Source organism: Dendrobates tinctorius, unplaced genomic scaffold (assembly GCF_039654945.1).
Source record: "Dendrobates tinctorius isolate UK_male_01 unplaced genomic scaffold, ASM3965494v1 ptg000159l, whole genome shotgun sequence".
NCBI classification, from domain to species: Eukaryota; Metazoa; Chordata; class Amphibia; order Anura; family Dendrobatidae; genus Dendrobates; species Dendrobates tinctorius.
Window position 1 is genome coordinate 19,306,804 of NW_027361826.1, and position 25,659 is coordinate 19,332,462.

General features: G+C 47.0%; 1 protein-coding gene across 1 annotated transcript in view; it reads left to right on the top strand.

Annotated features, from left to right (window-relative positions):
• The first annotated feature begins 16,315 nt into the window (after positions 1 to 16,315).
• The window catches only part of LOC141052368 (6-phosphofructo-2-kinase/fructose-2,6-bisphosphatase 4), a 119,622-nt gene continuing 110,278 nt past the window's right edge, over positions 16,316 to 25,659 (top strand). Inside the window, exon 1 of the mRNA XM_073549612.1 lies at positions 16,316 to 16,572. Coding sequence (XP_073405713.1) covers positions 16,530 to 16,572 — 43 coding nt within the window. The 5' untranslated portion in view covers positions 16,316 to 16,529. The remainder of the gene's footprint in view (positions 16,573 to 25,659) is intronic.

The following is a 25,659-nucleotide window of genomic DNA, read 5'->3' on the forward strand; positions in this document are numbered from 1 at the left end:
ATACATCTTGCCATAAAAGCACCAGCACCATCAGGACCAGAAATCAATGCAGCAGTTGAAGACCAAAATCAATCACAGTGTGCCACATGGCATTGGTGTTTTTAATGCAAGAATATATCTTGCCAAAAAAACACAGGCACCATCAGGACCAGAAATCAATGCAGCAGTTGAAGACCAAAATCAATCACATTGTGCCACATGGCGTTGGTGTTTTTAATGCAAGAATACATCTTGCCATAAAAGCACCAGCACCATCAGGACCAGAAATCAATGCAGCAGTTGAAGACCAAAATCAATCACATTGTGCCACATGGCATTGGTGTTTTTAATGCAAGAATACATCTTGCCATAAAAGCACCAGCACCATCAGGACCAGAAATCAATGCAGCAGTTGAAGACCAAAATCAATCACAGTGTGCCACATGGCATTGGTGTTTTTAATGCAAGAATATATCTTGCCAAAAAAACACCAGCACCATCAGGACCAGAAATTAATGCAGTATCACAGAGCATCTTTATACTTACTGAACGCCCTTTTGGAAGCTGCAGAGGCGCTGTCCCAGCCATCCATCATCGCTGCGGCCACCTCATTCCAGAGCTGCCGGGTCACCACTGTGTCTTTGTACTGCTGGTCACGGCTGTCCCACAACGGGATACGCTCCTCAACTAGGCGGATCAGGTGCTCGTTGTCGATGTAGACTTCTTCGTCATCCCGTTGTGGAACCTAGAAAAAAAGAAATATATTGAACGTTTGTAATTTTGGAGAATGAAAAAGATAGAAAAAGAAACAGAGAAGAAGCAAGATAAAAGATGAAAATAAAGACAGAAAAAAAAAGACACATTATATACTCACATTGCGTCTCCTCGCCACGACTTGACTACGCTGCTCCCGCTCTGAATCCTCCCGCTCAGACTGCTCCCGCTCAGACCGCTCCCGCACTCCATCTTCACTGCCCGTGTCCGATGTCTGTAAAGAAATCAATAATTAAAACACACTTCTAGAGGAAGCTATACTTGCCCAAAGGCAGCAACATCCTCACCTCACGATCAGCTTGGGCCAGTTCTTGCCGAGATGGCGAATAGACCGATCCAGAAGAAGACATGCTGAAATGAAAACAAAATAAACATTAGTACAGTACAGGACACACAGACATTATGTTGAAGAATACTCACATTTTGGCTCCTGAAGCTTGAATCCACACTTGGAAGGCTCTTCTGGGCTCTTGTCTGCTCTCTGCAGGGCTGTCTGTAGAGTAATTGTCTGACCTTGAAGACACCTTCTTTTATCTACACTCCTCCTAAACAATGTTGCTTGTTTAGGGGGAGTTTTAGACAAGTGTCTAGACATTGTTTACTCAAAGTGCGGGCGCGCACAAGGCGCTGACGTGCGCGGTGCCAAGCGCTCGTCAGCGATCACATAGACTGTAATGCTATTTTTGGGCGCACATCGAGCGCACACGTGTGCGCACGATTTTTTTAAGTATTTAGGCGGAACAAAAAATGCAACATGTAGCTTTCTGCGCGCACACCTGTAAAATGCGCAGCGCATGCTAAACGCTGATGAGCGCGTACATTCGCAAGACCCTGCGATCACCATGTTAAAGATAGGGGAACATTGCGCGTGCGCCCGACAGCGCACGATGCGCTGCGCGATCAAACGCTGGTGTGAAACCAGCTTAAAGTAACATCTTATTATAGAAATATACAAATATTAATCAGCGTCAAGTGGATCCATAAAGAACACGTCTGCAATGAATCACCTGCAGTGATCTCACATTTCCAAAGAATGGGAATGTGAACATTATAGAGAAAAGGCTGACAAGCTGCCAAAATTTACTGGAAATGATGTAAGCAAATTTTGCCTTCCTCTTGATCAACATGTTGGGTTATAGTTGAACTCTATGGACTTATATCTACCTTCAACCTTAAAAACTATGAAACTAGATTGCTAAACATGTTAAAAGGGTTACTCCCCAAATACCAAGTTATGCTCTATCTATAGGACAGCGGATAACTTTCTGATCAATGGGGGTCCAGCTGCTGCGACCCTCAATGATCCAGAGAACAGGGCTTTGAAACCAGGAGAACTGGGATCCATAGAGAAGACATCTGCAATGAATCACCAGCAGTGCACTATCTCACATTTCCGAAGAATGGGAATGTGAACATTATAGAGAAAATGCTAAGATGCTGCCAAAATTTACTGAAGACGATGAAAGCAAATTCTTTCCAAAACCAAACATTGTAAGGGCTCGTTCAGATGACCGTATCAATGAGACGAGAGCTATCCGAGGTTTTGATGGATAGCACTTGTACCCATGTTACTCTATGGGGCTGTGGACATGTCCAATTCTTTTCATGCACGATTTGCCTCCAAGAATTGGATGGTTCTCGCCGATTTATATCTATGGGTCTGTGAAAAAAATTGCACCGCATTCGGATAACATCCGAGTGCCGTTTGATTTTCATGGACTGATATTATAGAGAAGGCAGAGAAACTTTGTTTTTTGCTTATTGGCAATTTTTTCCAAGTGGGTTTCTTCTTTTAAAACTGTTCTTGCTATTGTAGCGGGGGTGATCTAATCAGAGCTTTCACTGGTGGCTCTGGAGGATTTGATAGGAAGAATAGTCTAAGTAAAAGGGTGGAAATTATGGCAAAACTCATATACTCCAATATAAGTCACTGGGGTCTACTGTATGTCACACCGGTGGTATCCATCGTGTGACTGATTCAGCAATGCCTTCTAGACTTAAGGCCCTATTCAACAAATCGTTCATGCCAGAATTCTGGTGTACAAGCTTTGAAAAGTTGCTAAATTTAGGCGCAAGTTTGAGTCATGCAAAATTTTAGCATTTTCACGCCGGTTTCTCCCAGCTGCAACTCAAAGAGCGGAGCCGGGGCTTGGTGTGATGATAGGGATTATATAATTGAAAGATAGACTGTTGTTTTATTAAAAATCAATGGAAACGTGAAAATCAGAAACTCAAGTTATACTGTATATCTTAATAGGGGAAATCCACTTCTTTCTCCTGAACTGATCATTCAGTCTCAATATTCTCAATTCACAGGTAAAAGCTGTATTCAGTGTATACAGATTTTCCCTTTAGGCCACACGGTCAGTATTTGATCAGTATTTTACATCAGTATTTGTAAGCCAAAACCAGGAGAGGAACAATCAGAGGAAAGTATAATAGAAACCCGTCACCACCTCTGGATTTATCACCCACTCCTGGTTTTGGCTTACAAACACTGATGTAAAATACTGACCGAATACTGAACGTGTGGCCTATAGACTCTGATGGGCAGGAGTTGTACCTTTCAAAACTACGGATAGAAAACTTGATGTCGCAATTAGCCCTAACGCCCATCTATGAAGATGAAAATAATCCTTTAATTCTACACCTATTCTATGGAAATGTACAAAGCTGAATTTGTCCCGTTTCTTCTCCCCTCTGATTTTCAGAGGTTACTCTGGTCGGTCAAGTTATTGTAATTTATCCTAATAAAACAGACCCCAAATGATCAGCTGAAGAACTCCCCTCCCACCCAATTTGGAGCTTTTTCTGAACTATTTGCCCTTATTGATGACATGTAGAATCATGAAAAGTCAATGTGATTAATAGAGGGCAGAAGAGACACGTCTGATCCCAAACACTCATGAATACAGTTCATTCCTCAACCAAGAATCTGCAAAAACCCTAGTCCATGCCCTCATCATCTCCCACCTTGACTACTGCAATCTTCTGCTCTGTGGCCTCCCCTCTAACACTCTCGCACCCTCCAATCTGTTCTAAACTCTGCTGCCCGACTAATCCACCTGTCCCCCCGCTATTCCCCGGCCTCTCCCCTCTGTTAATCCCTGCACTGGCTTCCCATTGCTCAAAGACTCCGGTTCAAAACCCTAACCATGGCATAAAAAGCCATACACAACCTGAGTCCTCCATACATCTGTGACCTCCTCTCCCGGTACTTACCTGCACGCAACCTCCGATCTTCACAATATCTCCTTCACTACTCCCCTCTTATCTCCTCTCCGCACAATCGCATACAAGATTTCTCCCGCACATCCCCCCTACTCTGGAACTCTCTACCACAACATATCAGACTCTGACCTACCATGGAAACCTTCAAAAAGAACCTGAAGACCCACCTCTTCCGACAAGCCTTCAACCGGCATAGCCACTGATTGACCAAACCGCTGCACGACCCGCTCTACCCTCGCCTACTGTATCATCACCCATCCCTTGTAGATTGTGAGCCCTCGCGGGCAGGGTCCTCTCTCCTTCTGTACCAGTCGTGACTTGTATTGTTTAAAATTACTGTACTTGTATTTATTATGTATACCCCTCCTCACATGTAAAGCGTCATGGAATAAATGGCGCTATAATAATAATATGTACTGTATCTAAATACACTGTAGATGCTGACACTGACTAATGCCCCAGTTATCTGACCACTAGTGTTGGATATCTTACAGGGATTGTCCAGTCTGCTGGGTTTTTTTCTGTTTTGTTTCCTTTTTGACTCAGAACTTTCCAAATTTCTTCTCTAGTATGTACGTTTGGAATTAGTTGGTTTATGGGGGAAGGGCTGATGGCTTATGTTCTTCATTCCATACCCCCTCACATCCCCTTGATCACTACTTTTTGGAAGTTGCTGTCATGATCTCAGTGCGGGTTTGACTCGCACACGTGGGGTTAATGTCTGGAACCAGTGCTGATGACTGGCATTTCTGGGATTAAAGGTTGTGATCCCAGTGTAGGCTTACCTGCACACCTGGGGCTATGATTGTGGCCTCTCCCTGGTTCTGGGAGAGGCTTCTTATAGCCTCAGGACGCTCCCATCCCTGTCAGTTATACTTTCGCCCTTGGCATTGTGTAGTGACCCCTGAGTGTGTTTGTGCTGTGTTCTGGTTGCTTGATTCTCTGTGTACGACTCGGTCTGTTCTCTGGATAGTGCATTGGATTCTGCTTGGTACCTTCTATGTCTGTTTGGTTTTGACTGCTGCTTGGCCCTGACTATCCGTCCTGTCTCATCCCTGGTACTTTACTGATATCTCTGTGTATGACCTCCGTTTTGCCTGACTCTTGAGTATTTCTGTATAGTGTCCTGCCATCTCTGAAAGCAGGACGCTAAGCCCCGCCCCCTTGCAGTCACATGACCGTAGGTCCTGTGACTGCTTGCAAAACTTCAGCGTCCACAGGTCCTGTGTATCTGTACTTTCCGGCTGTACCTGACCCCGGGCCCCCCTACAGTGCGGGTGAGTCCCTGCTCAGCGGAGGCTGCACGCCGGCGCTGACAGGATCCTGACATTATAACTGACCATTAAGTTTTTGGGGTTTTTTTTCTTTCTCTGCTGAGAAATATGGATCCCATACAATCTCTTGCTGAGCAAATGAAAAATCTGAGTCAGATGTTTCAGGGTTTATCTCTGGAGCAGCAAGCTCTGGCTCGTTCTCAGCAGCAGGTGTCTGAAAGAGGGCGGGGGGCTTTAGCGGCTGGGTCTCTGAGGGCTGGGGCGAGTGATGTTGCTTTGGTGTCCCCAGAACCACCTGTTAAATTGCCTGATTTTTTTCTGGGGACAAAAAGGAGTTCAGGGTCTTCATGGAGGGGTGCAAAATCTTCTTTAGTTTGAGGCCACGTTCCTCTGGGGACGAAAGTCAGAAGGTTGGGGTCATTATGTCTCTGTTAAGAGGGTCCCCACAAGCTTGGGCTTTCTCCCTTCCTCCCACTGCCCCTGAGAAAGTGTCTGTGAATGCGTTTTTTGAGGCTCTTGGGCACATATATGATGAGCCGGACCGAGTGCGATTGGCAGAGGACATGGTGATGAGTGTCTGTCAGGGGAAACACTCGGCTGAGTGGTTTTGTACAGAATTCCGCCGCTGGGCCGCAGAGGTCTCTTGGGATGACGCCGCACTCTGAGGACTCTTTCGCAGAGGCTTGTCTGAGCGGTTACAGGATGCCTTGGCATTACATCCCCCACCTAACTCACTCGAGGACGCCATGATCCAGGCCGTCCGGATGGACCGCAGGCTGCGGGCCAGGGGGGTGATGCAGGTGGAGACTCCACTGTTCCCTAGTGGAAAAGAGACTGTTTCTGTGCCCATGGACATAGGGGCTCTCTCCCTGAAGGAAAAGGAGAGACAACGCCGGAGAGAAAAGCAGTTATGCTTCTACTGTGGTAAAACGGGACATTGGAAAAGGGAGTGTCCTGATTGTCCATCCTCAACCCGGTCGACGGGAAACGACTAGGTCTGGGTAGTCAGCGGGGAGACTAGTCAGACCCTCAGGTACCCTTTTCCTCATTTTCTAAGGTGTTGCTTCATGTGGAACTGTTAGTGGACGATTGTTGTTTTCCCTCTACAGCTTTCGTGGACTGCGGATCATCCATCAATCTCATTGACTCCCGATTGGTCACACGCTGTAAGACAGGGACAGTTAGAATTAAGGTTACGATCAAAGTGGTGGCCACTGACTCCTCCCCCTCACTAAAGAGGGAATTCTCTTTATGTCTGACTTGTTTTCGCTCAAAGTAGGCGCTACCCATGTGGAAAAATTAAGTTGTTTGGTTCTGGACAATCTACGAGCAGGATTGGTGTTGGGCATGCCCTGGTTACAACGCCATAACCCAGTCATTAACTGGAAAACGGGGGAGATTGTTCAGTGGGGGTTTAATGATTCGATGTTATGTGATAAGTCTGCACTATTGGTTGAACCTGTTAAATCTGTATCTGTGCCATCTGTCGAGCTGGAAGGTATTCCGGAGTACCTGAAAGAATTTGAAGATGTGTTCTCTGAAAGCGAGGCCAAGACGTTGCTGCCACATAGACCCTTTGACTGCGCTATCGAGTTAGTCCCGTGGGCTAAATTGCCTAAAGCCCATCTGTTTAATTTATCTGGCCCTGAGCGCTTGGCCATGAAAGATTACATTGCTGAGAGTCTTCGCAAAGGACACATACGTCCCTCAGTCTCACCTGTGGTGGCAGGGGTTTTTTTTGTAAAGAAAAAAGATGGTGGTTTACGTCCCTGCCTCGATTTTCGTGAGCTCAACAAGATTACTGTATGAAATAAGCACTCCCTTCCGTTGATTCCCGATTTGTGTAACCAACTTTCAGGGGCAAAATGGTTCTCCAAACTGGATCTTCGGGGGTGCATATAATTTGATAAGGGTCCAGGAGGGGGATGAATGGAAAACCGCGTTCCTCACGACCGAGGGACTGTTTGAAAATTTAGTCATGCCGCTTGGTCTTACCAATGCCCCAGCCACATTTCAGAATTTCATCAACGTGGTATTCTCAGATCTCAATGGTCGTTTTGTTGTTATTTACTTAGACGATATTCTGTTATACTCTCCCGACAGTCAATCTCATCTGAATCATGTACGAACCATTCTCCAAAGACTGAGGGAAAATCATCTGTATGCCAATTTGGAGAAATGTGTGTTTTTTGTTCAAGAATTGTCTTTTTTGGGATTAATTGTGTCCTGTGAGGGTTTTCGTATGGACCCCAAGAAGGTGCAGGCCATTGCAGATTGGGTGCAACCCCGAGACCTTAAGGGTCTTCAGCGCTTCTTGGGGTTCGCCAATTATTACCGCAAATTTATTCGGGGGTTTTCACAGGTGGTCAAACCACTCACAGATCTTACTCTTAAAGGTGCGGATGTGAGAAACTGGTCCTCGCTCGCAATAGAGGCCTGAAAAGAAGCTTTGTCTGCTCCCATGTTAGTACAGCCAGATCCGTCCAAACCATTCGTCGTGGAAGTGGACGCCTCTGAGGTGGGGGTGGGGGCGGTGTTGTCCCAAGGGCCTGCCACTCTAACCAACCTCAGGCCATGTGCTTTCTTTTCCAAGAAGTTTTCTGCTGCGGAAAGAAATTACGACGTAGGCAATAGAGAGCTTCTTGCGGTCAAATTGGCGTTTGGAGAATGGAGGCACTTTTTGTCACGCTCACCATGACGGTAGTCAGGGATAGCGTGACTGGCAAGTGACAGAGATCCCTGTCCGGGCAGAGAGAGTATAGGTGGCGGGTTACTCACAGTGTGGCTGGGCAGGAGCGCAGCGTTTGATATCGGGAATCCTGCTCTAGGACCTGCGGGAAGGGAGGAGCGACAGAGAAGCGCTCAATGCCCGCAGGACCTGCCACCATGTGACCGTGCGTCAGAGGAATGGGCGGAGCTCACCTCCGGGATGCAGCGGCGCCGGTCAGCGAGATAAAGGCAAGAGGATGATTAAATCAGTGTCAATAGTCAGACAAACTGGGGGGTTATACACAGGGCGGACAACGTAGTACAGGATCGTGTGTCAGAGAATAGTCAGGCGTAGCAGGAGGTCAAACACGGGATAGGGGCAGCGGTACCAGAGGGGCGATCACAGGGAGGTCAAGACAAAGCCAGGGTTCATACACGGGACGGGCACACAGGTACAAAATCAGAATCCAAGAGACGTAAACCGAGGCCAAACCAGATCATACACCAAGCAATCGTACCGGGACAGGCGAGAAGCACAAACGGAGCAGGGTCGGCCACACTCAAGCTAGGAGTATAAACGACAGGGGAGGGCCCTCACCTGAAGCTATAAAAACCCTCCCCAGGCCCAAAGGGAGGCTCTACCTATTAACCCCAAGACCGCCTGCCCAGCATTCTGAATAAACCATGACACTTTTTGGAGGGGGCCAGTCACCCGGTTACGGTGATCACGGATCACAAAAATTTGTCATACATTGAGTCTGCTAAAAGACTAACGCCTAGACAAGCCCGTTGGTCACTTTTTTTTTCCCGTTTTCAGTTTACGATTACATTTCGTCCAGGGTCTAAGAATGTCAAGGCTGACGCCTTATCGCGCAGTTTTCAGCCGGTGTCACCCCCTGAGCCACTGTCCTCCATTCTTCACCCTGAGGTTGTGATAGCAGAGATCTCGTCTGAATTGGAACGGGAGATTCAGGGGGCCCAGTCGCGGCCAAGCCTGAGGGGAAGTTGTTTGTCCCAGAGCAACTTCGCCTGAAACTATTGCAAGAGTTCCATGAATCCAAGCTGAGTGCTCACCCTGGTATTTCAGCCACACGTCTGGCGGTGGCTAGGATCTTTTGGTGGCCTACCCTTGGTTCGGACATAAAAAAATTCATTGCTGGTTGTGGGGTCTGCACTTGTTCTAAAAGCTCTCATAGCCGGCCGGCTGATGCCCTTGGCAGTGCCCGAAAGACCATGGACTCACTTATCCATGGATTTTGTTACCAATCTCCCTCCATCTAAGGGTAATACAGTGGTATGGGTAGTGGTGGACAGGTTTTCTAAGCAGGCTCCTTTTGTACCCCTGTCCACACTACCGTCAGCTGAGACGTTGTCCAGGTTGTTTGTGCAGCATGTGATCCGGTTGCATGGGGTACCCCTGAATGTGGTGTCTGATCGTGGTGTGCAATTTGTGGCTAAGTTTTGGCGTGCTTTCTGCAAAAAATTAGGGATGTCTCTGTCCTTTCCGTCTGCATACCATCCTGAGAGCAATGGTCTGACGGAGCGCACTAACCGGTCCCTGGAACAGATCCTCAGGTGTCTAATCTCTGGTAGACAGGATGACTGGTGCGATGCACTGCCGTTGGCTGAATTTGCCTTCAATATTCGGGTGAGTCAATCCATGGGTATGACTCCTTTTTTGATCGATTATGGGTTCAGTCCTCATTTTGGTGAGTTTTCTCGTCTGGACTCGGGGTGTCCCGGGGCTGAGGGCTCTGTTCAGCGATTACAGAATACGTGGGCAGAAGTTCAGCGGAGTATATCTAGGTCTCAGGGCAGGTATAAGTTTTTCGCGGACAGGAAACGAACACCAGGGCCCACGTTTCAGGTTGGAGACAAGGTTTGGCTCTCCACGCGAAGCCAAGTTGGGGCCCAAATTCATTGGCCCATACAAGATTGTGGGAAAAAATCAATCCAGTGGCGTATAGGCTGTGCCTTCCACCCTCTTTCAAGATCCCTAACGTCTTCCACAAATCTCTACTGAAACCTTTTGAAGCAGTCTAGGGAGACTCCGAGTCTGCTGCTTCTCCTGTTTTGGTCGAGGGGCAGGTGGAGTACGAGGTTGGTCATATCGTAGATTTCAGGTTGGTACGGCGGTCGGTACAGTACCTGGTTCATTGGAAGGGGTATGAACCGGAAGACAGGTCCTTGGTAACGGCCCAGTTGATGCATGCTGATCGCCTGGTGCGGGATTTCCATGCTAAGTACCCGGGCAAGCCTGATGGTCCAGATGCCCCCCGTTGAGTGGGGGGTACTGTCATGATCTCAGTGCGGGTTTGACTCACACACGTGGGGTTAATATCTGGAACCAGTGTTGATGACTGGCATTTCTGGGGTTAAAGGTTGTGATCCTAGTACAGGCTTACCTGCACACCTGGGGCTGTGATTGTGGCCTCTCCCTGGTTCTGGGAGAGGCTTCTTATAGCCTCAGGACGCTCCCATCCCTGTTATGAATGGGTCACCGAGGAGGAAAAAACAAAACAAGCTAAGTCACAGAAAACCAGAGAGGTTGGTAACTATGCAGATTGCAGATCCCTGATCCTAACCACACAACTAGCAGCAGCCGTGGAGCGTTCCTACGATGAACCTAGATGCTTTGTCACAGCCGGAGGACTAAATAAGCCTAAAGCAAGAAAAGGGGAAAACTAACTGCCCCAGAGCAGACCCCAAAGGAAAGACAGCCCCCACACATGTATTGATGGTGAAACAAGATGAAAACACAAACACAGGCAGGAAAATAGGCTGAGCAAACGATGGGGCCCAAACTAACCAGAAAGGAGAGGAAAGGAAAGACACTGTCTGCAATCTGCCAAAACCCCTACAAAAATAATGTCCAACACTTCTGATAACAAAATTAACCCTGAAGTCACTAGACTTCTCCCACTATATCAGCACTCTGAAATATTCTGAGACAGAGCAAAAAGAGGCCAATCTAATAAGGGACAAAAAGCAAATTGGCAAATACAGATAAATAGGAGTGGAAATTCAGCACAGCCCCAGCAGGGGCAAGCTGACCACACAAAAACTGAATAGACCAACAAAATCAAGTGTGAACATTAGCAGAAAAACTTAGCTTGAGCTGACTGGAACAGAGCTGAGAACCAAGACCTGACAAGCCAGAAGGAATCACCAGCACCAGAATAGGGCGTCGGCTGTCTTAAATCCAGTCTGAGATTCCTGAGGTCCAATCGTCATCCTCCTTATCAGGTGGCAGATCTCCACTGATTAGATCAGCCTCACTACCTCCTGTTACCACCAGAGGGAGCCTGGAAGGAGATCTCACAACTGGTAGACCAGAAAATGAACTCACAACACATCCCCGTCAGTTATACTTTCGCCCTTGGCATTGTGTGGTGACCCCTGAGTGTGTTTGTGCTGTGTTCTGGTTGCTTGATTCTCTGTGTACGACTCGGTCTGTTCTCTGGATATTGCTTTGGATTGTGCTTGGTACCTTCTATGTCTGTTTGGTTTTGACTTCTGCTTGGCCCTGACTATCCGTCCTGTCTCATCCCTGGTACTTTACTGATATCTCTGTGTATGACCTCCGTTTTGCCTGACTCTTGAGTATTTCTGTATAGTATCCTGCCATCTCTGGAAGCAGGACGCTAAGCCCCGCCCCCTTGCAGTCACATGACTGTAGGTCCCGTGACTGCTTGCTAAACTTCAGCCTCCACAGGTCCTGTGTATCTGTACTTTCCGTCTGTACCTGACCCCGGACCCCCCTACAGTGTGGGTGAGTCCCTGCTCAGCGGAGGCTGCACGCCGGCGCTGACAAGATCCTGACAGTTGCTATTCTTCAGCCCAAAATTAAGCATTCATTATGAGTTTTTGATGAGTTTTTTTCATCTCCGTATTTTTGAAAAAATGCAACTAACCAATTGTACTAGCAAAAAATCTGTGACATTAAAAACTTGGCAAAAGCTCATCCTGGGAACGTACCCTAAAAGCAGCAATATTAGTAGCTGGACAGCCAGCGGACACTACTCTGTCTCTTTCCTCCATGAGAACAAACTTGACACTGGTAATTCAATGAGTGAGGCATTTTGCTGAATTTTCTTTTTCATTTCAATTATTTTATCAGGATTTAATTAACCCTCGTCCATCACTCCTTAATGGGTTTCTACAGTTGCTTTATGTCTTTCTTTCTTATAAACTAGGCATGGCTGACATTGGTGTACTCAGATTACAGACATGATCTACTGCAAGTTTTATAGGATGCAATTATGAATATAAAGTAGTGCAATTATACAAATGGATACTAAAAGCAGCTCACATCGTCTTCCTTTATTGCCGACTTGCATCTGCGGTAGAAACACGTCACATTTGGTCGACTGGCTAACACTGCAATCCCTCAGGCGCAAAGCCTCATGTTTCTCTGAATATTTGGGAATTCCATTTAGATTAATTCCCTAAAATGTATTTATTATTCCAGTGGCCAGCACAGATAGAAAAGGGCCCCTGTGCAAAATAGTATATGGGCCCTTGGTAGTACAGTCATGGCCAAAAGTTTAGAGAATGACACAAATATTATATTTTCACATGATCTGCTGCCCTCTGGTTTTTATGTGTGTTTGTCAGATGTTTTTATCACATACAGAAATATAATTGCAATCATATTATGAGTAACAAAAGGTTATATTGACAGAATGAGTTAATGCAGCAAGTCAATATTTGCAGTGTTGACTCTTCTTCTTCAGGACCTCAGCAATTCTCCCTGGCATGCTCTCAATCAACTTCTGGATCAAATCCTGACTGATAGCAGTCCATTCTTGCAAAATCAATGCTTTTATTTTGTCTGAATTTGAAGGTTTTTGTTTGTCCACCGGTCTCTTGATGATTGACCACAAGTTCTCAATGGGATTAAGATCTGGGGAGTTTCCAGGCCATGGTCCCAAAATCTCTATGTTTTGTTCCCTGAGCCATTTAGTTATCACCTTTGCTTTATGGCAAGGTGCTCCATCACGTTGAAAAATGCATTGTTGATCGCCAAACTGCTCTTGGACGGTTGGGAGAAGTTGCTCTTGGAGGACATTCTGGTACCATTCTTTATTCATGGCTGTGTTTTTAGGCAAGACTGAGAGAGAGCCCATTCCCTTGGCTGAGAAGCCACCCCACACATGAATGGTTTCAGGATGCTTGACAGTTGGCATGAGACAAGACTGGTGTTAGCGCTCACCTGGTCTTCTCCGAATAAGCCGTTTGCCAGATGTCCCAAACAGGGGATTCATCAGAGAAAATGACTTTACCCCAGTCCTCAGTAGTCCACTCCCTGTACCTCTTGCAGAATATCAGTCTGTCCATGATGTTTTTCCTGGAGAGAAGTGGCTTCTTTGCTGCCCTCCTTGAGACCAGGCCTTGCTCCAAGAGTCTCAGCCTCACAGTGCGTGCAGATGCACTCACCTGCCTGCTGCCATTCCTGAGCAAGCTCTGCACTGCTGGTAGCCCGATCCCGCAGCTGAAACACTTTTAAGAGACGGTCCTGGCGCTTGCTGGTCTTTCTTGGGCGCCCTGGAGCCTTTTTGGCAACAAGGGAACCTCTCTCCTTGAAGTTCTTGATGATGCGATAGATTGCTGACTGAGGTGCAATCTTTCTAGCTGCGATACTCTTCCCTGTTAGGCCATTTTTGTGCAGTGCAATGATGACTGCACGTGTTTCTTTAGAGATAACCATGGTTAACAGAAGAGAAACAATGATGCCAAGCACCAGCCTCCTTTTAAAGTGTCCAGTGGTGTCATTCTTACTTAATCATGACAGATTGATCTCCAGCCCTGTCCTCATCAACACCCACACCTGTGTTAAAGGAGCAATCACTGAAACGATGTTAGCTGGTCCTTTTAAGGCAGGGCTGCAATGATGTTGAAATGTGTTTTGGGGGATAAAGTTAATTTTCTAGGCAAATATTGACTTTGCAAGTAATTGCTGTTAAGCTGATCACTCTTTATAACATTCTGGAGTATATGCAAATTGCCATTAGAAAAAATGAAGCAGTAGACTTTGTAAAAATTAATATTTGTGTCATTCTCTATACTTTTGGCCATGACTGTACAATATGTCACGCTATGACGGTCTTCGGTAAGGAAGGGGGCCTTCAAATTGTCCCTGGAACTGGGACCCTAACTATACCTGTCCCAGGGGTACTCTTGAAGGTAGAGAGGCCTGGGTCTCCGACCCTTCTGACAACCCACCGATATTGATGGGTTCAGACAACATTCTAAAGTGTTCAGGGTCTCTGGACAACTGATTATCAGTGGAAATGTCAACTGGGCATGCCCAATTTCAGACTGTCGATCGCATTGTTCTCCCGGGGATAAGCTGTCACCCAACATGTCCGTCTGCCGCCTTCTCATAGAGAACACATCGGCACTCGGCTGAACGTATGTATGGGAGCTGCTGAGATGGCTGCAGGCGAATGATTGGCTGAAGCATTGTTTGGCATATAGCCATGTAATGCGTATGGCGGGCTCTAGACTTGATGGATTTCGATTGTCCATTATTATAAACCCTGTTATGGAGACAGGGGGAGTCCATTACTTACCATGCTCATCTGTTAACCAATGTGGAGATCGCTCCAGATCTGTCCTAAACTGCGTTACACTGATTCATATGAGCAACGTGCAGTGGTTAGTTTCTCCTAGGGTGGCGCTGTCTGGCAACCTAACGTTGCTTGAATGCTGGTTGATTATCAGGCCATGCAAACAGGTTGTTGATCACCCGACGAATGAGCATTTTACCTGCTTAAAAAGCTTCTTTGTCGAAAGCACGTCGTCCTGTGTAGAGCATGTGCTGCCGAGAACAGTGCCAGTCTGTGCCCACAGAATGATCTATTACTAATCGTTCTGTTTGCATAGAAAATGCGTTCTGCCTATTATACCAACAAGCAGCGGCTCATTGACCTTAAGGCTCGCTCACATGAGTGTATACATTGGACCAATGTTAGGCTATGTGCACACGCTGCGGTTTTTGCTGCGGATCAGCAGCAGTTCTGCAGACAGTGTACAGTACAGTGGAAGTCTATGTGATTTACAATCCGCAGTGCACATGGTGCGGATTTTCAACTGCGGAAAGAACTGACATGTCAATTCTTTCTGCGGATTCTGCTGTGGTTTGCCACCTATTCCATTGTCCAGGTGGCAAACCGCAGGGGAAAACCACAGGCCAATCCGCAGGTAAAACCGCAGGTCATTTTACCTGCGGTTTTACCTGTGGATCCGCAGATACAAATCCGCGGGTGAATCCGCAGCGTGTGCACATAGCCTTATTCGATTGGTCAGTGCTGATGCCTGATTTTTTTTTTCCGACCATCCTTGCTTTGAAATCAGATGCCACTCACCCACTCAAGTTTATGGGTGTGTGAAAAACAATCGGACTGCAGTCGGATGACATCTGAGTGCAGTCAGAATTTGGTGGACACTCACACAATGGAGAAGATGGAGAAATTGCTTTCTCCATCTTTTCCTCAGCAGTGCTATGGTTCTCTCATCCAAGAGAATGTGATCACTCTATGCTTACAAACTGATCTGAGCGTCATTAGAATAATCGACCCGATTCTCTCAGGTGAGAGCATCTACGGTCATGTGAGCGAACCCTAGCACTCACAATCCAGCTTCCCTGTCCATTACAACTGATTGAGAGTGGAAGTAGCATGCTGCTGTTCAGGAGTGTACCGCTCCCCTGCCTCCTGCTTGCAGGGGGAGGCGGTCTGCTGTTGATGATTGACAGTGCAGACATGATTGACAGCGGCATGGTTGAGACACTGACCCGAACTGTTCGCTCTCTGTATGTAAGCGTCACCACTGACGATATCCGGACCGTGCGACCCATCCAGCCTCAGAGCAAGTGATCTCAAGCTCTATGGCAAGGAGCTTGTAAGCACTGCACTCCCTGCCTAGGAGGTTGTCCACTGCTGATTGACTGCGCCACCCAGCAACTAGAAAGTGAGCATCGTCCCACTGATAACCGGTGTTCATCAGAGAACCCCTGAAATGCTGGGAAAGGCTGCTCCTACTATGTTGATTGCAATGTATTGCTCCCTGTTATCAGCCATTTCAGTCTGGGGAAAGAGTGACTATCGGTTTCCTCCATTATGAAATGAGCAGGAGATCTGCCTCTCCTGTGTCCGCCCTCAGCTCCTGCCCCGGCCCTGGGCAGCACGTTATTAGCTGTGTACACCGTCATCATCCCTGATGCCAGGCAGATGGAGGGATCCGGCAGGGAAAGGGTTACAGCTGGGAGCTGGCAGGCGAGCCTCCCGTGTACTGCCGCCTCCTCCGCTGTCAGCCCGTCCTATGGCCGCGCAGTGTGTCAGGGCCAGGCCCCTGGGAGGGTCCGCACACATACATTCCTCGGGTGCCCATGTCCGGGCAGCAATTAGGAGGTGGCAGCACCACACCTGGCAGGCTGGGGGCAGCGGCACTGACACGGGAGGCTGAGGAGAGCAGCATGCAGCTGGCGGGCGCGGTGCCCGGCTCCTCCACAGCGCCGCTCTGCTGACACCGGAGGGAACAGCGCTCAGCACCGGAGCCATGAGGGGCAGCAACGGCGGCACCAACGGGAGGGGGCGGAGAGGTAGGAGACGGACTGCACGGGGTTAATGCCCGTGTTCCACAATGTGTACGTGCTGCTGTGCATGGAAACACGTGTGTGTGTGTGTGTGTCCTGTGTATACCCGGTATATACCCATGTGTGTGTGTGTGTCCTGTGTATACCCGGTATATACCCATGTGTGTGTGTGTCCTGTGTATACCCGGTATATACCCATGTGTGTGTCCTGTGTATACCCTGTATATACCCATGTGTGTGTGTGTCCTGTGTATACCCGGTATATACCCATGTGTGTGTCCTGTGTATACCCGGTATATACCCATGTGTGTGTCCTGTGTATACCCGGTATATACCCATGTGTGTGTGTGTCCTGTGTATACCCGGTATATACCCATGTGTGTGTGTGTCCTGTGTATACCCGGTATATACCCATGTGTGTGTCCTGTGTATACCCTGTATATACCCATGTGTGTGTGTGTGTCCTGTGTATACCCGGTATATACCCATGTGTGTGTCCTGTGTATACCCGGTATATACCCATGTGTGTGTCCTGTGTATACCCGGTATATACCCATGTGTGTGTGTGTCCTGTGTATACCCGGTATATACCCATGTGTGTGTCCTGTGTATACCCGGTATATACCCATGTGTGTGTGTGTCCTGTGTATACCCGGTATATACCCATGTGTGTGTCCTGTATATACCCATGTGTGTGTCCTGTGTATACCCGGTATATACCCATGTGTGTGTCCTGTGTATACCCGGTATATACCCATGTGTGTGTCCTGTATATACCCGGTATATACCCATGTGTGTGTCCTGTATATACCCGGTATATACCCATGTGTGTGTCCTGTATATACCCGGTATATACCCATGTGTGTGTCCTGTGTATACCCGGTATATACCCATGTGTGTGTGTGTCCTGTATATACCCATGTGTGTGTGTGTCCTGTGTATACCCGGTATATACCCATGTGTGTGTGTGTGTCCTGTGTATACCCGGTATATACCCATGTGTGTGTGTGTGTCCTGTGTATACCCGGTATTTACCCATGTGTGTGTCCTGTGTATACCCGGTATTTACCCATGTGTGTGTCCTGTATATACCCGTGTGTGTGTGCCCCTGTATATACCCATGTGTTTGTGTGTGCCCCTGTATATACCCGTGTGTATACATCTGTATATACCTGTGTTTGTGTGTACCCCTGTATATACCTGTGTGTGTGTGTGCCCCTGTATATACCTGTGTGTGTGTGTGTGCGCCCCTGTATATACCTGTGTGTGTGTGCCCCTGTATATACCCATGTGTGTGTGTGTGCCCCTGTATATACCCATGTGTGTGTGTGTGCCCCTGTATATACCCGTGTGTGTGTGTGTGCCCCTGTATATACCCGTGTGTGTGCCCCTGTATATACCCGTGTGTGTGTGTGTGCCCCTGTATATACCTGTGTGTGTGTGTGTGTGTGTGTGCCCCTGTATATACCTGTGTGTGTGTGTGCCCCTGTATATACCTGTTTGTGTGTGTGTGCCCCTGTATATACCTGTGTGTGTGTGTGCCCCTGTATATACCTGTGTGTGTGTGTGTGTGTGCCCCTGTATATACCTGTGTGTGTGTGTGTGTGTGCCCCTGTATATACCTGTGTGTGTGTGTGTGTGTGCCCCTGTATATACCTGTGTGTGTGTGTGTGTGTGCCCCTGTATATACCCGTGTGTGTGTGTGTGTGTGCCCCTGTATATACCCGTGTGTGTGTGTGTGTGTGCCCCTGTATATACCCGTGTGTGTGTGTGTGTGTGCCCCTGTATATACCCGTGTGTGTGTGTGTGTGTGTGCCCCTGTATATACCCGTGTGTGTGTGTGTGTGCCCCTGTATATACCCGTGTGTGTGTGTGTGTGCCCCTGTATATACCCGTGTGTGTGTGTGTGCCCCTGTATATACCCGTGTGTGTGTGTGTGCCCCTGTATATACCCGTGTGTGTGTGTGTGTGCCCCTGTATATACCCGTGTGTGTGCCCCTGTATATACCCGTGTGTGTGCCCCTGTATATACCCGTGTGTGTGCCCCTGTATATACCCGTGTGTGTGTGTGCCCCTGTATATACCCGTGTGTGTGTGTGCCCCTGTATATACCTGTGTGTGTGTGCCCCTGTATATACCTGTTTGTGTGTGTGTGCCCCTGTATATACCTGTTTGTGTGTGTGTGCCCCTGTATATACCCGTGTGTGTGTGCCCCTGTATATACCCATGTGTGTGTGTGTCCTGTGTATACCCGGTATATACCCATGTGTGTGTGTGTGTCCTGTGTATACCCGGTATATACCCATGTGTGTGTGTGTGTGTGTGTCCTGTATATACACGTGTGTGTGTGTGTGTCCTGTGTATACCCGGTATTTACCCATGTGTGTGTCCTGTGTATACCCGGTATTTACCCATGTGTGTGTCCTGTATATACCCGTGTGTGTGTGCCCCTGTATATACCCGTGTGTTTGTGTGTGCCCCTGTATATACCCGTGTGTATACATCTGTATATACCTGTGTGTGTGTGTACCCCCGTATATACCTGTGTGTGTGTGTGCCCCTGTATATACCTGTGTGTGTGTGTGTGCCCCTGTATATACCTGTGTGTGTGTGTGTGCCCCTGTATATACCTGTGTGTGTGTGTGCCCCTGTATATACCTGTGTGTGTGCCCCTGTATATACCTGTGTGTGTGTGTGCCCCTGTATATACCTGTGTGTGTGTGTGCCCCTGTATATACCCGTGTGTGTGTGTGCCCCTGTATATACCCGTGTGTGTGTGCGCCCCTGTATATACCCGTGTGTGTGCGCCCCTGTATATACCCGTGTGTGTGTGTGCCCCTGTATATACCCGTGTGTGTGTGTGCCCCTGTATATACCCGTGTGTGTGTGTGTGTGCCCCTGTATATACCCGTGTGTGTGTGTGTGTGTGTGCCCCTGTATATACCCGTGTGTGTGTGCCCCTGTATATACCCGTGTGTGTGTGCCCCTGTATATACCCGTGTGTGTGTGCCCCTGTATATACCCGTGTGTGTGTGTGCCCCTGTATATACCTGTGTGTGTGCCCCTGTATATACCTGTGTGTGTGTGTGCCCCTGTATATACCTGTGTGTGTGTGTGCCCCTGTATATACCTGTGTGTGTGTGCGCCCCTGTATATACCTGTGTGTGTGTGCGCCCCTGTATATACCCGTGTGTGTGTGCGCCCCTGTATATACCCGTGTGTGTGTGCGCCCCTGTATATACCCGTGTGTGTGTGCGCCCCTGTATATACCCGTGTGTGTGTGCGCCCCTGTATATACCCGTGTGTGTGTGTGCCCCTGTATATACCCGTGTGTGTGTGCCCCTGTATATACCCGTGTGTGTGTGTGTGTGTGCCCCTGTATATACCCGTGTGTGTGTGTGTGTGTGTGCCCCTGTATATACCCGTGTGTGTGTGCCCCTGTATATACCCGTGTGTGTGTGCCCCTGTATATACCCGTGTGTGTGTGCCCCTGTATATACCCATGTGTGTGTGTGTGTGTGCCCCTGTATATACCTATATGTGTGTGTGTGCCCCTGTATATACCTATGTGTGTGTGTGTATATATATATATATTTATTTGCGTTTATGACGTGCCACACTTGTTACTGTCGGGCTGTATAAAGTGTGACGGCCGCTATAACTATCTCCAGCAGGCCCAGCTGTCGGCCATGTCACCCTCGTCTTACTTCACCGCACAGTGACACATTGGGTCTTGTGAAAAGCGTTTGTGTAACTAAATGTCTCATGTGCCGAAACCAAACACAGGAGTGTCGGGGGCGACAATTTTGCTGTCATTTTGACTCGTGGTTCGGTCCCCGGAGGACCCCTGTCCCTGTGTCGGGGACGCAGGGCGTGTGACAGAATGGGGCTTCTGTGTGACTTGTTCCTTTGTCACAGTGACTTGTTTTCCTCGCTAGTCGAGACAAAAATAAACATTTTTCTTGCACATATGATAACCTGTGTCGGAGCAGTGAGTAAGTGTCCCAGAAAATAGTGTCAGTGACTTATCGCCATGGCCTCATCAGTGTGTGGGATGTGGTGGTGCCATTATTCAGTGCACAGTTTGGCTGTTGTGTCTGGTTATTTTGTATCACATCCAGTGTGTGGTAAGCACAGAGCCCTGCCCTATATACAGTGCCTTTGTTTACTGATACCGCAGGTACGGCCGAGTGTTCATCGCCAGAGACTGTATAAAGTTTGTTGAAGAAAAACAACAACCTGTAATTACGCTGTCATCCGTATCCATAGCAGCAGCAGTGTATGGGAGTGTTAACTATTCAAGACTCAATAAAGTTTTGTAGAAAAGAATATTATACTGTACTTACTGTATATTATTCACACGCAGTGACGAAAATAAATGTGACACACTGCCGATTTTGCAAGTTTTCCCAACTACCAAGAATGGAGAGCTCTGTAATTTTTATCGTAGGTACACTTCACCTGTGAGAGGCAGAATCTTCAAAAAAATCACAATTGTATGATTTTTACATAATTATCATTTTATTGCATGAAATAAGTATTTGATGTAATAGCAAAACAGAACTTAATATTTGGCACAGAAACCTTTGTTTGCAGTTAGAGGTCAGACGTTTCCTGTAGTTCTTGACCAAGTTTGCACACACTGCAGTGGGGATTTTGGCCCACTCCTCCATACAGATCTTCTCCAGATCTTTCAGGTTTTGGGGATGTCGCTGGGCAACATTAAGTTTCAGCTCCCGCTAAAGATATTCTGCTGGGATCAGGACTGGAGACTGGCTAGGCCACTCCTTAGTTGCCCCGACTGTGTGTTTCGGGTCATTGTCATGCTGGAAGACCCAGCCACGACTCATCTTCAAGGCTCTTACTGAAGTAAGGAGGTTGTTGGCCAAAATCTCGCGATACATGACCCCATCCATCATCCCTTCAATACAGTGAAGTCGTCTTCTCCCCTTTGCAGAAAAGCACCCCCAAAGTATGATGTTTTCCCCACCATGCTTCAAGGTTGGGATGGTGTTCTTGGGGTTGTACTCATCCTTCTTCTTCCTCCAAATACAGCAAGTGGAGTTGATACCAAAAAGTTCTATTATGGTCTCATCTGACCACATGACCTTCTCCCATGCCTCCTCTGGATCATCCATGTGATCATTGGTGAACTTCAAAGGGGCCTGGACATGTGCTGGTGTGAGCAGGGAGAACTTGCGTGGCCTGCAAGAGTTTTAATTCATGACGGCGTAGTGTGTTACGTACGGTAGTGTTTGAGACTAGTCCCAGCTCTCTTCAGATCATTCACCAGGTCCTCCCATGTAGTTCTAGGCTGATTCCTGACCTTTCTCAGAATCATCTGTCCCCCACAAGGTGAGATCTTGCATGGAGCTCAAAACCGAGAAAGATTGACAGTCCTCTTGTGTCTCTCCAGTTTTCTAATATTTGTGCCAACAGTTGTTGCATTCTCACCAAGTGGCTTGCTTATTGTTCTGTAGCCCATCCCAGCCTTGGTCAGTTCTACAATTTCATCCCTGGTGTCCTTGGGCAACTCTTTGGTCTTGGCCATGGTAGAGAGGTTTGAGTGTTATTGGGTGTGTGGACAGGTTCACACACATACAATTAATACAGGTAGTGAGTGCAGAGTAGGAGGCTTCTTAAACAAAAAACTAACAGGTCTGTGAGAGCCAGAATTCTTGCTGGTGGTAGGTGATCAAATACGTATTTCATTAAATAAAATGCAATTCAGTTATGTAAAAGTCATACAATGTGATTTTCATCTTTTTATTTTTAGATTCTGTCTCTCACAGTTGGTGTACCTACGATAAAAATTACCGACCTCTCCATTCTTTGTAGATGAGAAAACTTGCAAAATCGGCAGTGTATCAAATACTTATTTTCCTCACTGTGTGTGTTTGTGTGTATATATGTATATTTATATACCACCAAAAAGCCTCTATACTGTAAGATTCAAGTCAGATAACTGTGGTAGCCTTACCAGAACCCTCCGGTACTACTTCTGAAGCCAAGCTTTGGTGGATTTTTAGGTTTTCTTAGGAGAATTGTCCTGTTGGAAAGTCCAATGACGCATTAACTTCAGCTTCCTCATAGGAGGCCTGATGTTTTCTCCTAGGATTTCCAAATACAGGTTTCAAGTGGAAGAGGAAGTAAGGCTGCCTCAGAGCATCACCAAGCCACTGCCATGATTCACTGTAGGCATCATTGACCCACCGCCATGCTTCACTGCAGGCATTATCGAGCCACCACCATGCTTCACTATACACCAACTAGCCACTGCCATACTTCACTGTAGGCATCATCAAGCTATCACCATGCTTATAGGAATCAGAGTCACTGCCATGCTTTACTATAGGCATCACCAAGCTACTGCCATGCTTAAAAGTAGGCATGATGAAGGCCATCGCCATGCTTCACTGTAGGCATCGTCAAAGCCGCAGCCATGCTTCACTATAGGCATCATCAAAGCCTCAGCCATGCTTCACTGTAGGCATCACTGTGCCATTGCCATGCTTGACTGTAGGCATCAGAACTACCACCATGCTTCACTGTAAAAATCAGTGAGTCACCATCATGCTTTACTGAGACACCGCCATGTTTCACTTTCAGCATATGTTTCATTCCTCCCCTGTCATACTGCTGATCTATAGGTATGAAAAGTTCCAGTTTTGTTTCATTGCTTTTGAGAACAAAGACCCAATACTTGTGGCTTATTACATGGCTTTGAGCACATTGGGGACAACTTTTTGCTAATAAACTTTAATTCTCAATGGGTGCTGAATAATTTTGCTTCCAAGTGTACGTCCATGCAACACCGTGTCACAGAGATATTGTCCTCCTAATGCAGTGCTGCTAAAGGAGAATTAGGCTAGTTTCACACTTGCTTTTTTTTGCAGCGCGTTTTTCCCACAAAAAAACGCATTGAAAAAACGCATACAAAAGCATACAACTGCTGCGTTTTTTTTCAAGCATTTTTATGAGCATGCATGAAAAAAACGCAGCGTTTTTATGCGTTTTTAGTGCGTTTTTACCGCGTTTGCGTTTTTTTCCAACATTAGTTGGCCCCTCACACTAACCCAAACCATGACTTTACTAACCCTAACCCTGACCCTAACCCTAACCCTGACCCTGACCCTAACCCTAACCCTGACCCTAACCCTTAACCAAACCATACTTAACCCTAACCCAAACCCTAAACCCTAACTAACCCTAACCCTAACCCTGACCCTGACCCTAACCCTTAACAAAACCATACTTAACCCTAACCCTGACCCTAACCCTTAACCAAACCATAATTAACCCTAACCCTGACCCTAACCCTTAACCAAACCATAATTAACCCTAACCCTGACCCTAACCCTTAACCAAACCATACTTAACCCTAACCCTGACCCTAACCCCAACCCTAACCCTGACCCTAACCCTTAACCAAACCATAATTAACCCTAACCCTAACCCTAACCCTGACCCTAACCCTTAACCAAACCATACTTAACCCTAACCCCAACCCTAACCCTTAACCAAACCATAATTAACCCTAACCCTTAACCAAACCATACTTAACCCTAACCCTGACCCTAACCCCAACCCTAACCCTGACCCTAACCCTTAACCAAACCATACTTAACCCTGACCCCAACCCTAACCCTGACCCTAACCCTTAACCAAACCATACTTAACCCTAACCCTAACCCTGACCCTAACCCTTAACCAAACCATACTTGACCCTAACCCTAACCCTAAACCCCTAAATTCCATGGTTAAAAAAAAAACGCATGTGCAAAAAAACGCATACATGAGCATGCCAGTGCGCATGTATGCGCATCCATAGGCTATAATGGCCATTTTTAGTGCAAAACGTGCGCATATGTGCGCATGCGCTTTTTTGCAGGGCCAAAAAATGCAACATGCTGCGTCTGGAAAATCCAAACGCACACCCCAAAAAAACGCAGCGCATGAAAATCGCATACATGCGCTTACCAGCGCGCAGGTATGCGCACCCATGTTAAATATAGGGGAAAAAACGCATGCGCAGGTATGCGTTTTTTTCCAGCGCTAAAAAACGCAAATGTGAAACCAGCCTTAGATCAGTAATATGGCGTCTGATGTAGCAGTACACTGTTTCCTGAAGCTTAGGGATGTATGTGGGTGCAATAGAGGTTGTATGTAATACATATGTATATACAGTAGTCTACGCCTGGGGGATACATGATGGGAAATCTTCCTGAGGTACTGTACACCTCCGACAAGGCTCTAACAGTGCACAGAGCTTTTGTAACTTAGATTTCTGGGAATGAAGCCACATTGGATGTTTATATATAAACCAGTTTCTATTTCTTTCCTTATGATGTTTGATATTTCTGGAATCGGGTCTATATACAAATCATTGAGGCTTTCTGTGTATTTACAGCCGTGTTATAAAATAGATCGGTCATTACATTGATTTCTATCATCAGTAGGAAACCAATACTGCAACTGAAGCGGAGTACAGGCCTTCATGCCTGGTTACCGCAGCAACAGTTATTTACTAGTGTTGGCTGCCATTTTGGAGATTCTTCATTACTAGAGTGTGGTTCTTCTTTCTTTGTAGGGCTGTAAATGGAGGATGTTTGTTTTTCCTCTACATCTCTCCTTCACTATTCCTCTGTCATTCTAATGTCCTCGCTGCTGTAATCTCTTCGGAGCCGCCCGTGTGATAGGCCTATAAACAGCTGTCTGGGACACCGGGTAACATGGCACTGCCTCATATGCTGTAGTAGCGTGTCGTCCAGAATGTAACAGGAGATATGTACTGCCTTTGCCCCTGACTATTAAAAATTAAATAAAACCACAAATACAGTTTCTTCATGCTTTCCGGCAGCCTGACTTGTGATAGAATACAGGCTGCCACAACGTGTCTGTCCGATTGTAACTAGATCACTTATGCCCACCACTAAATCGCAAGCATGGACCCTTTATGGAGCTGTGTCTGCATATGGTTCTTCTGTAAAATGCCTCCATAATACAGCATGTACCATAATAACTGTCGCGTTGCTAATCAGTTAAGCTACAGCATCAATCAGACGGCAGCAATCACAAGGCATCACTGGTGAT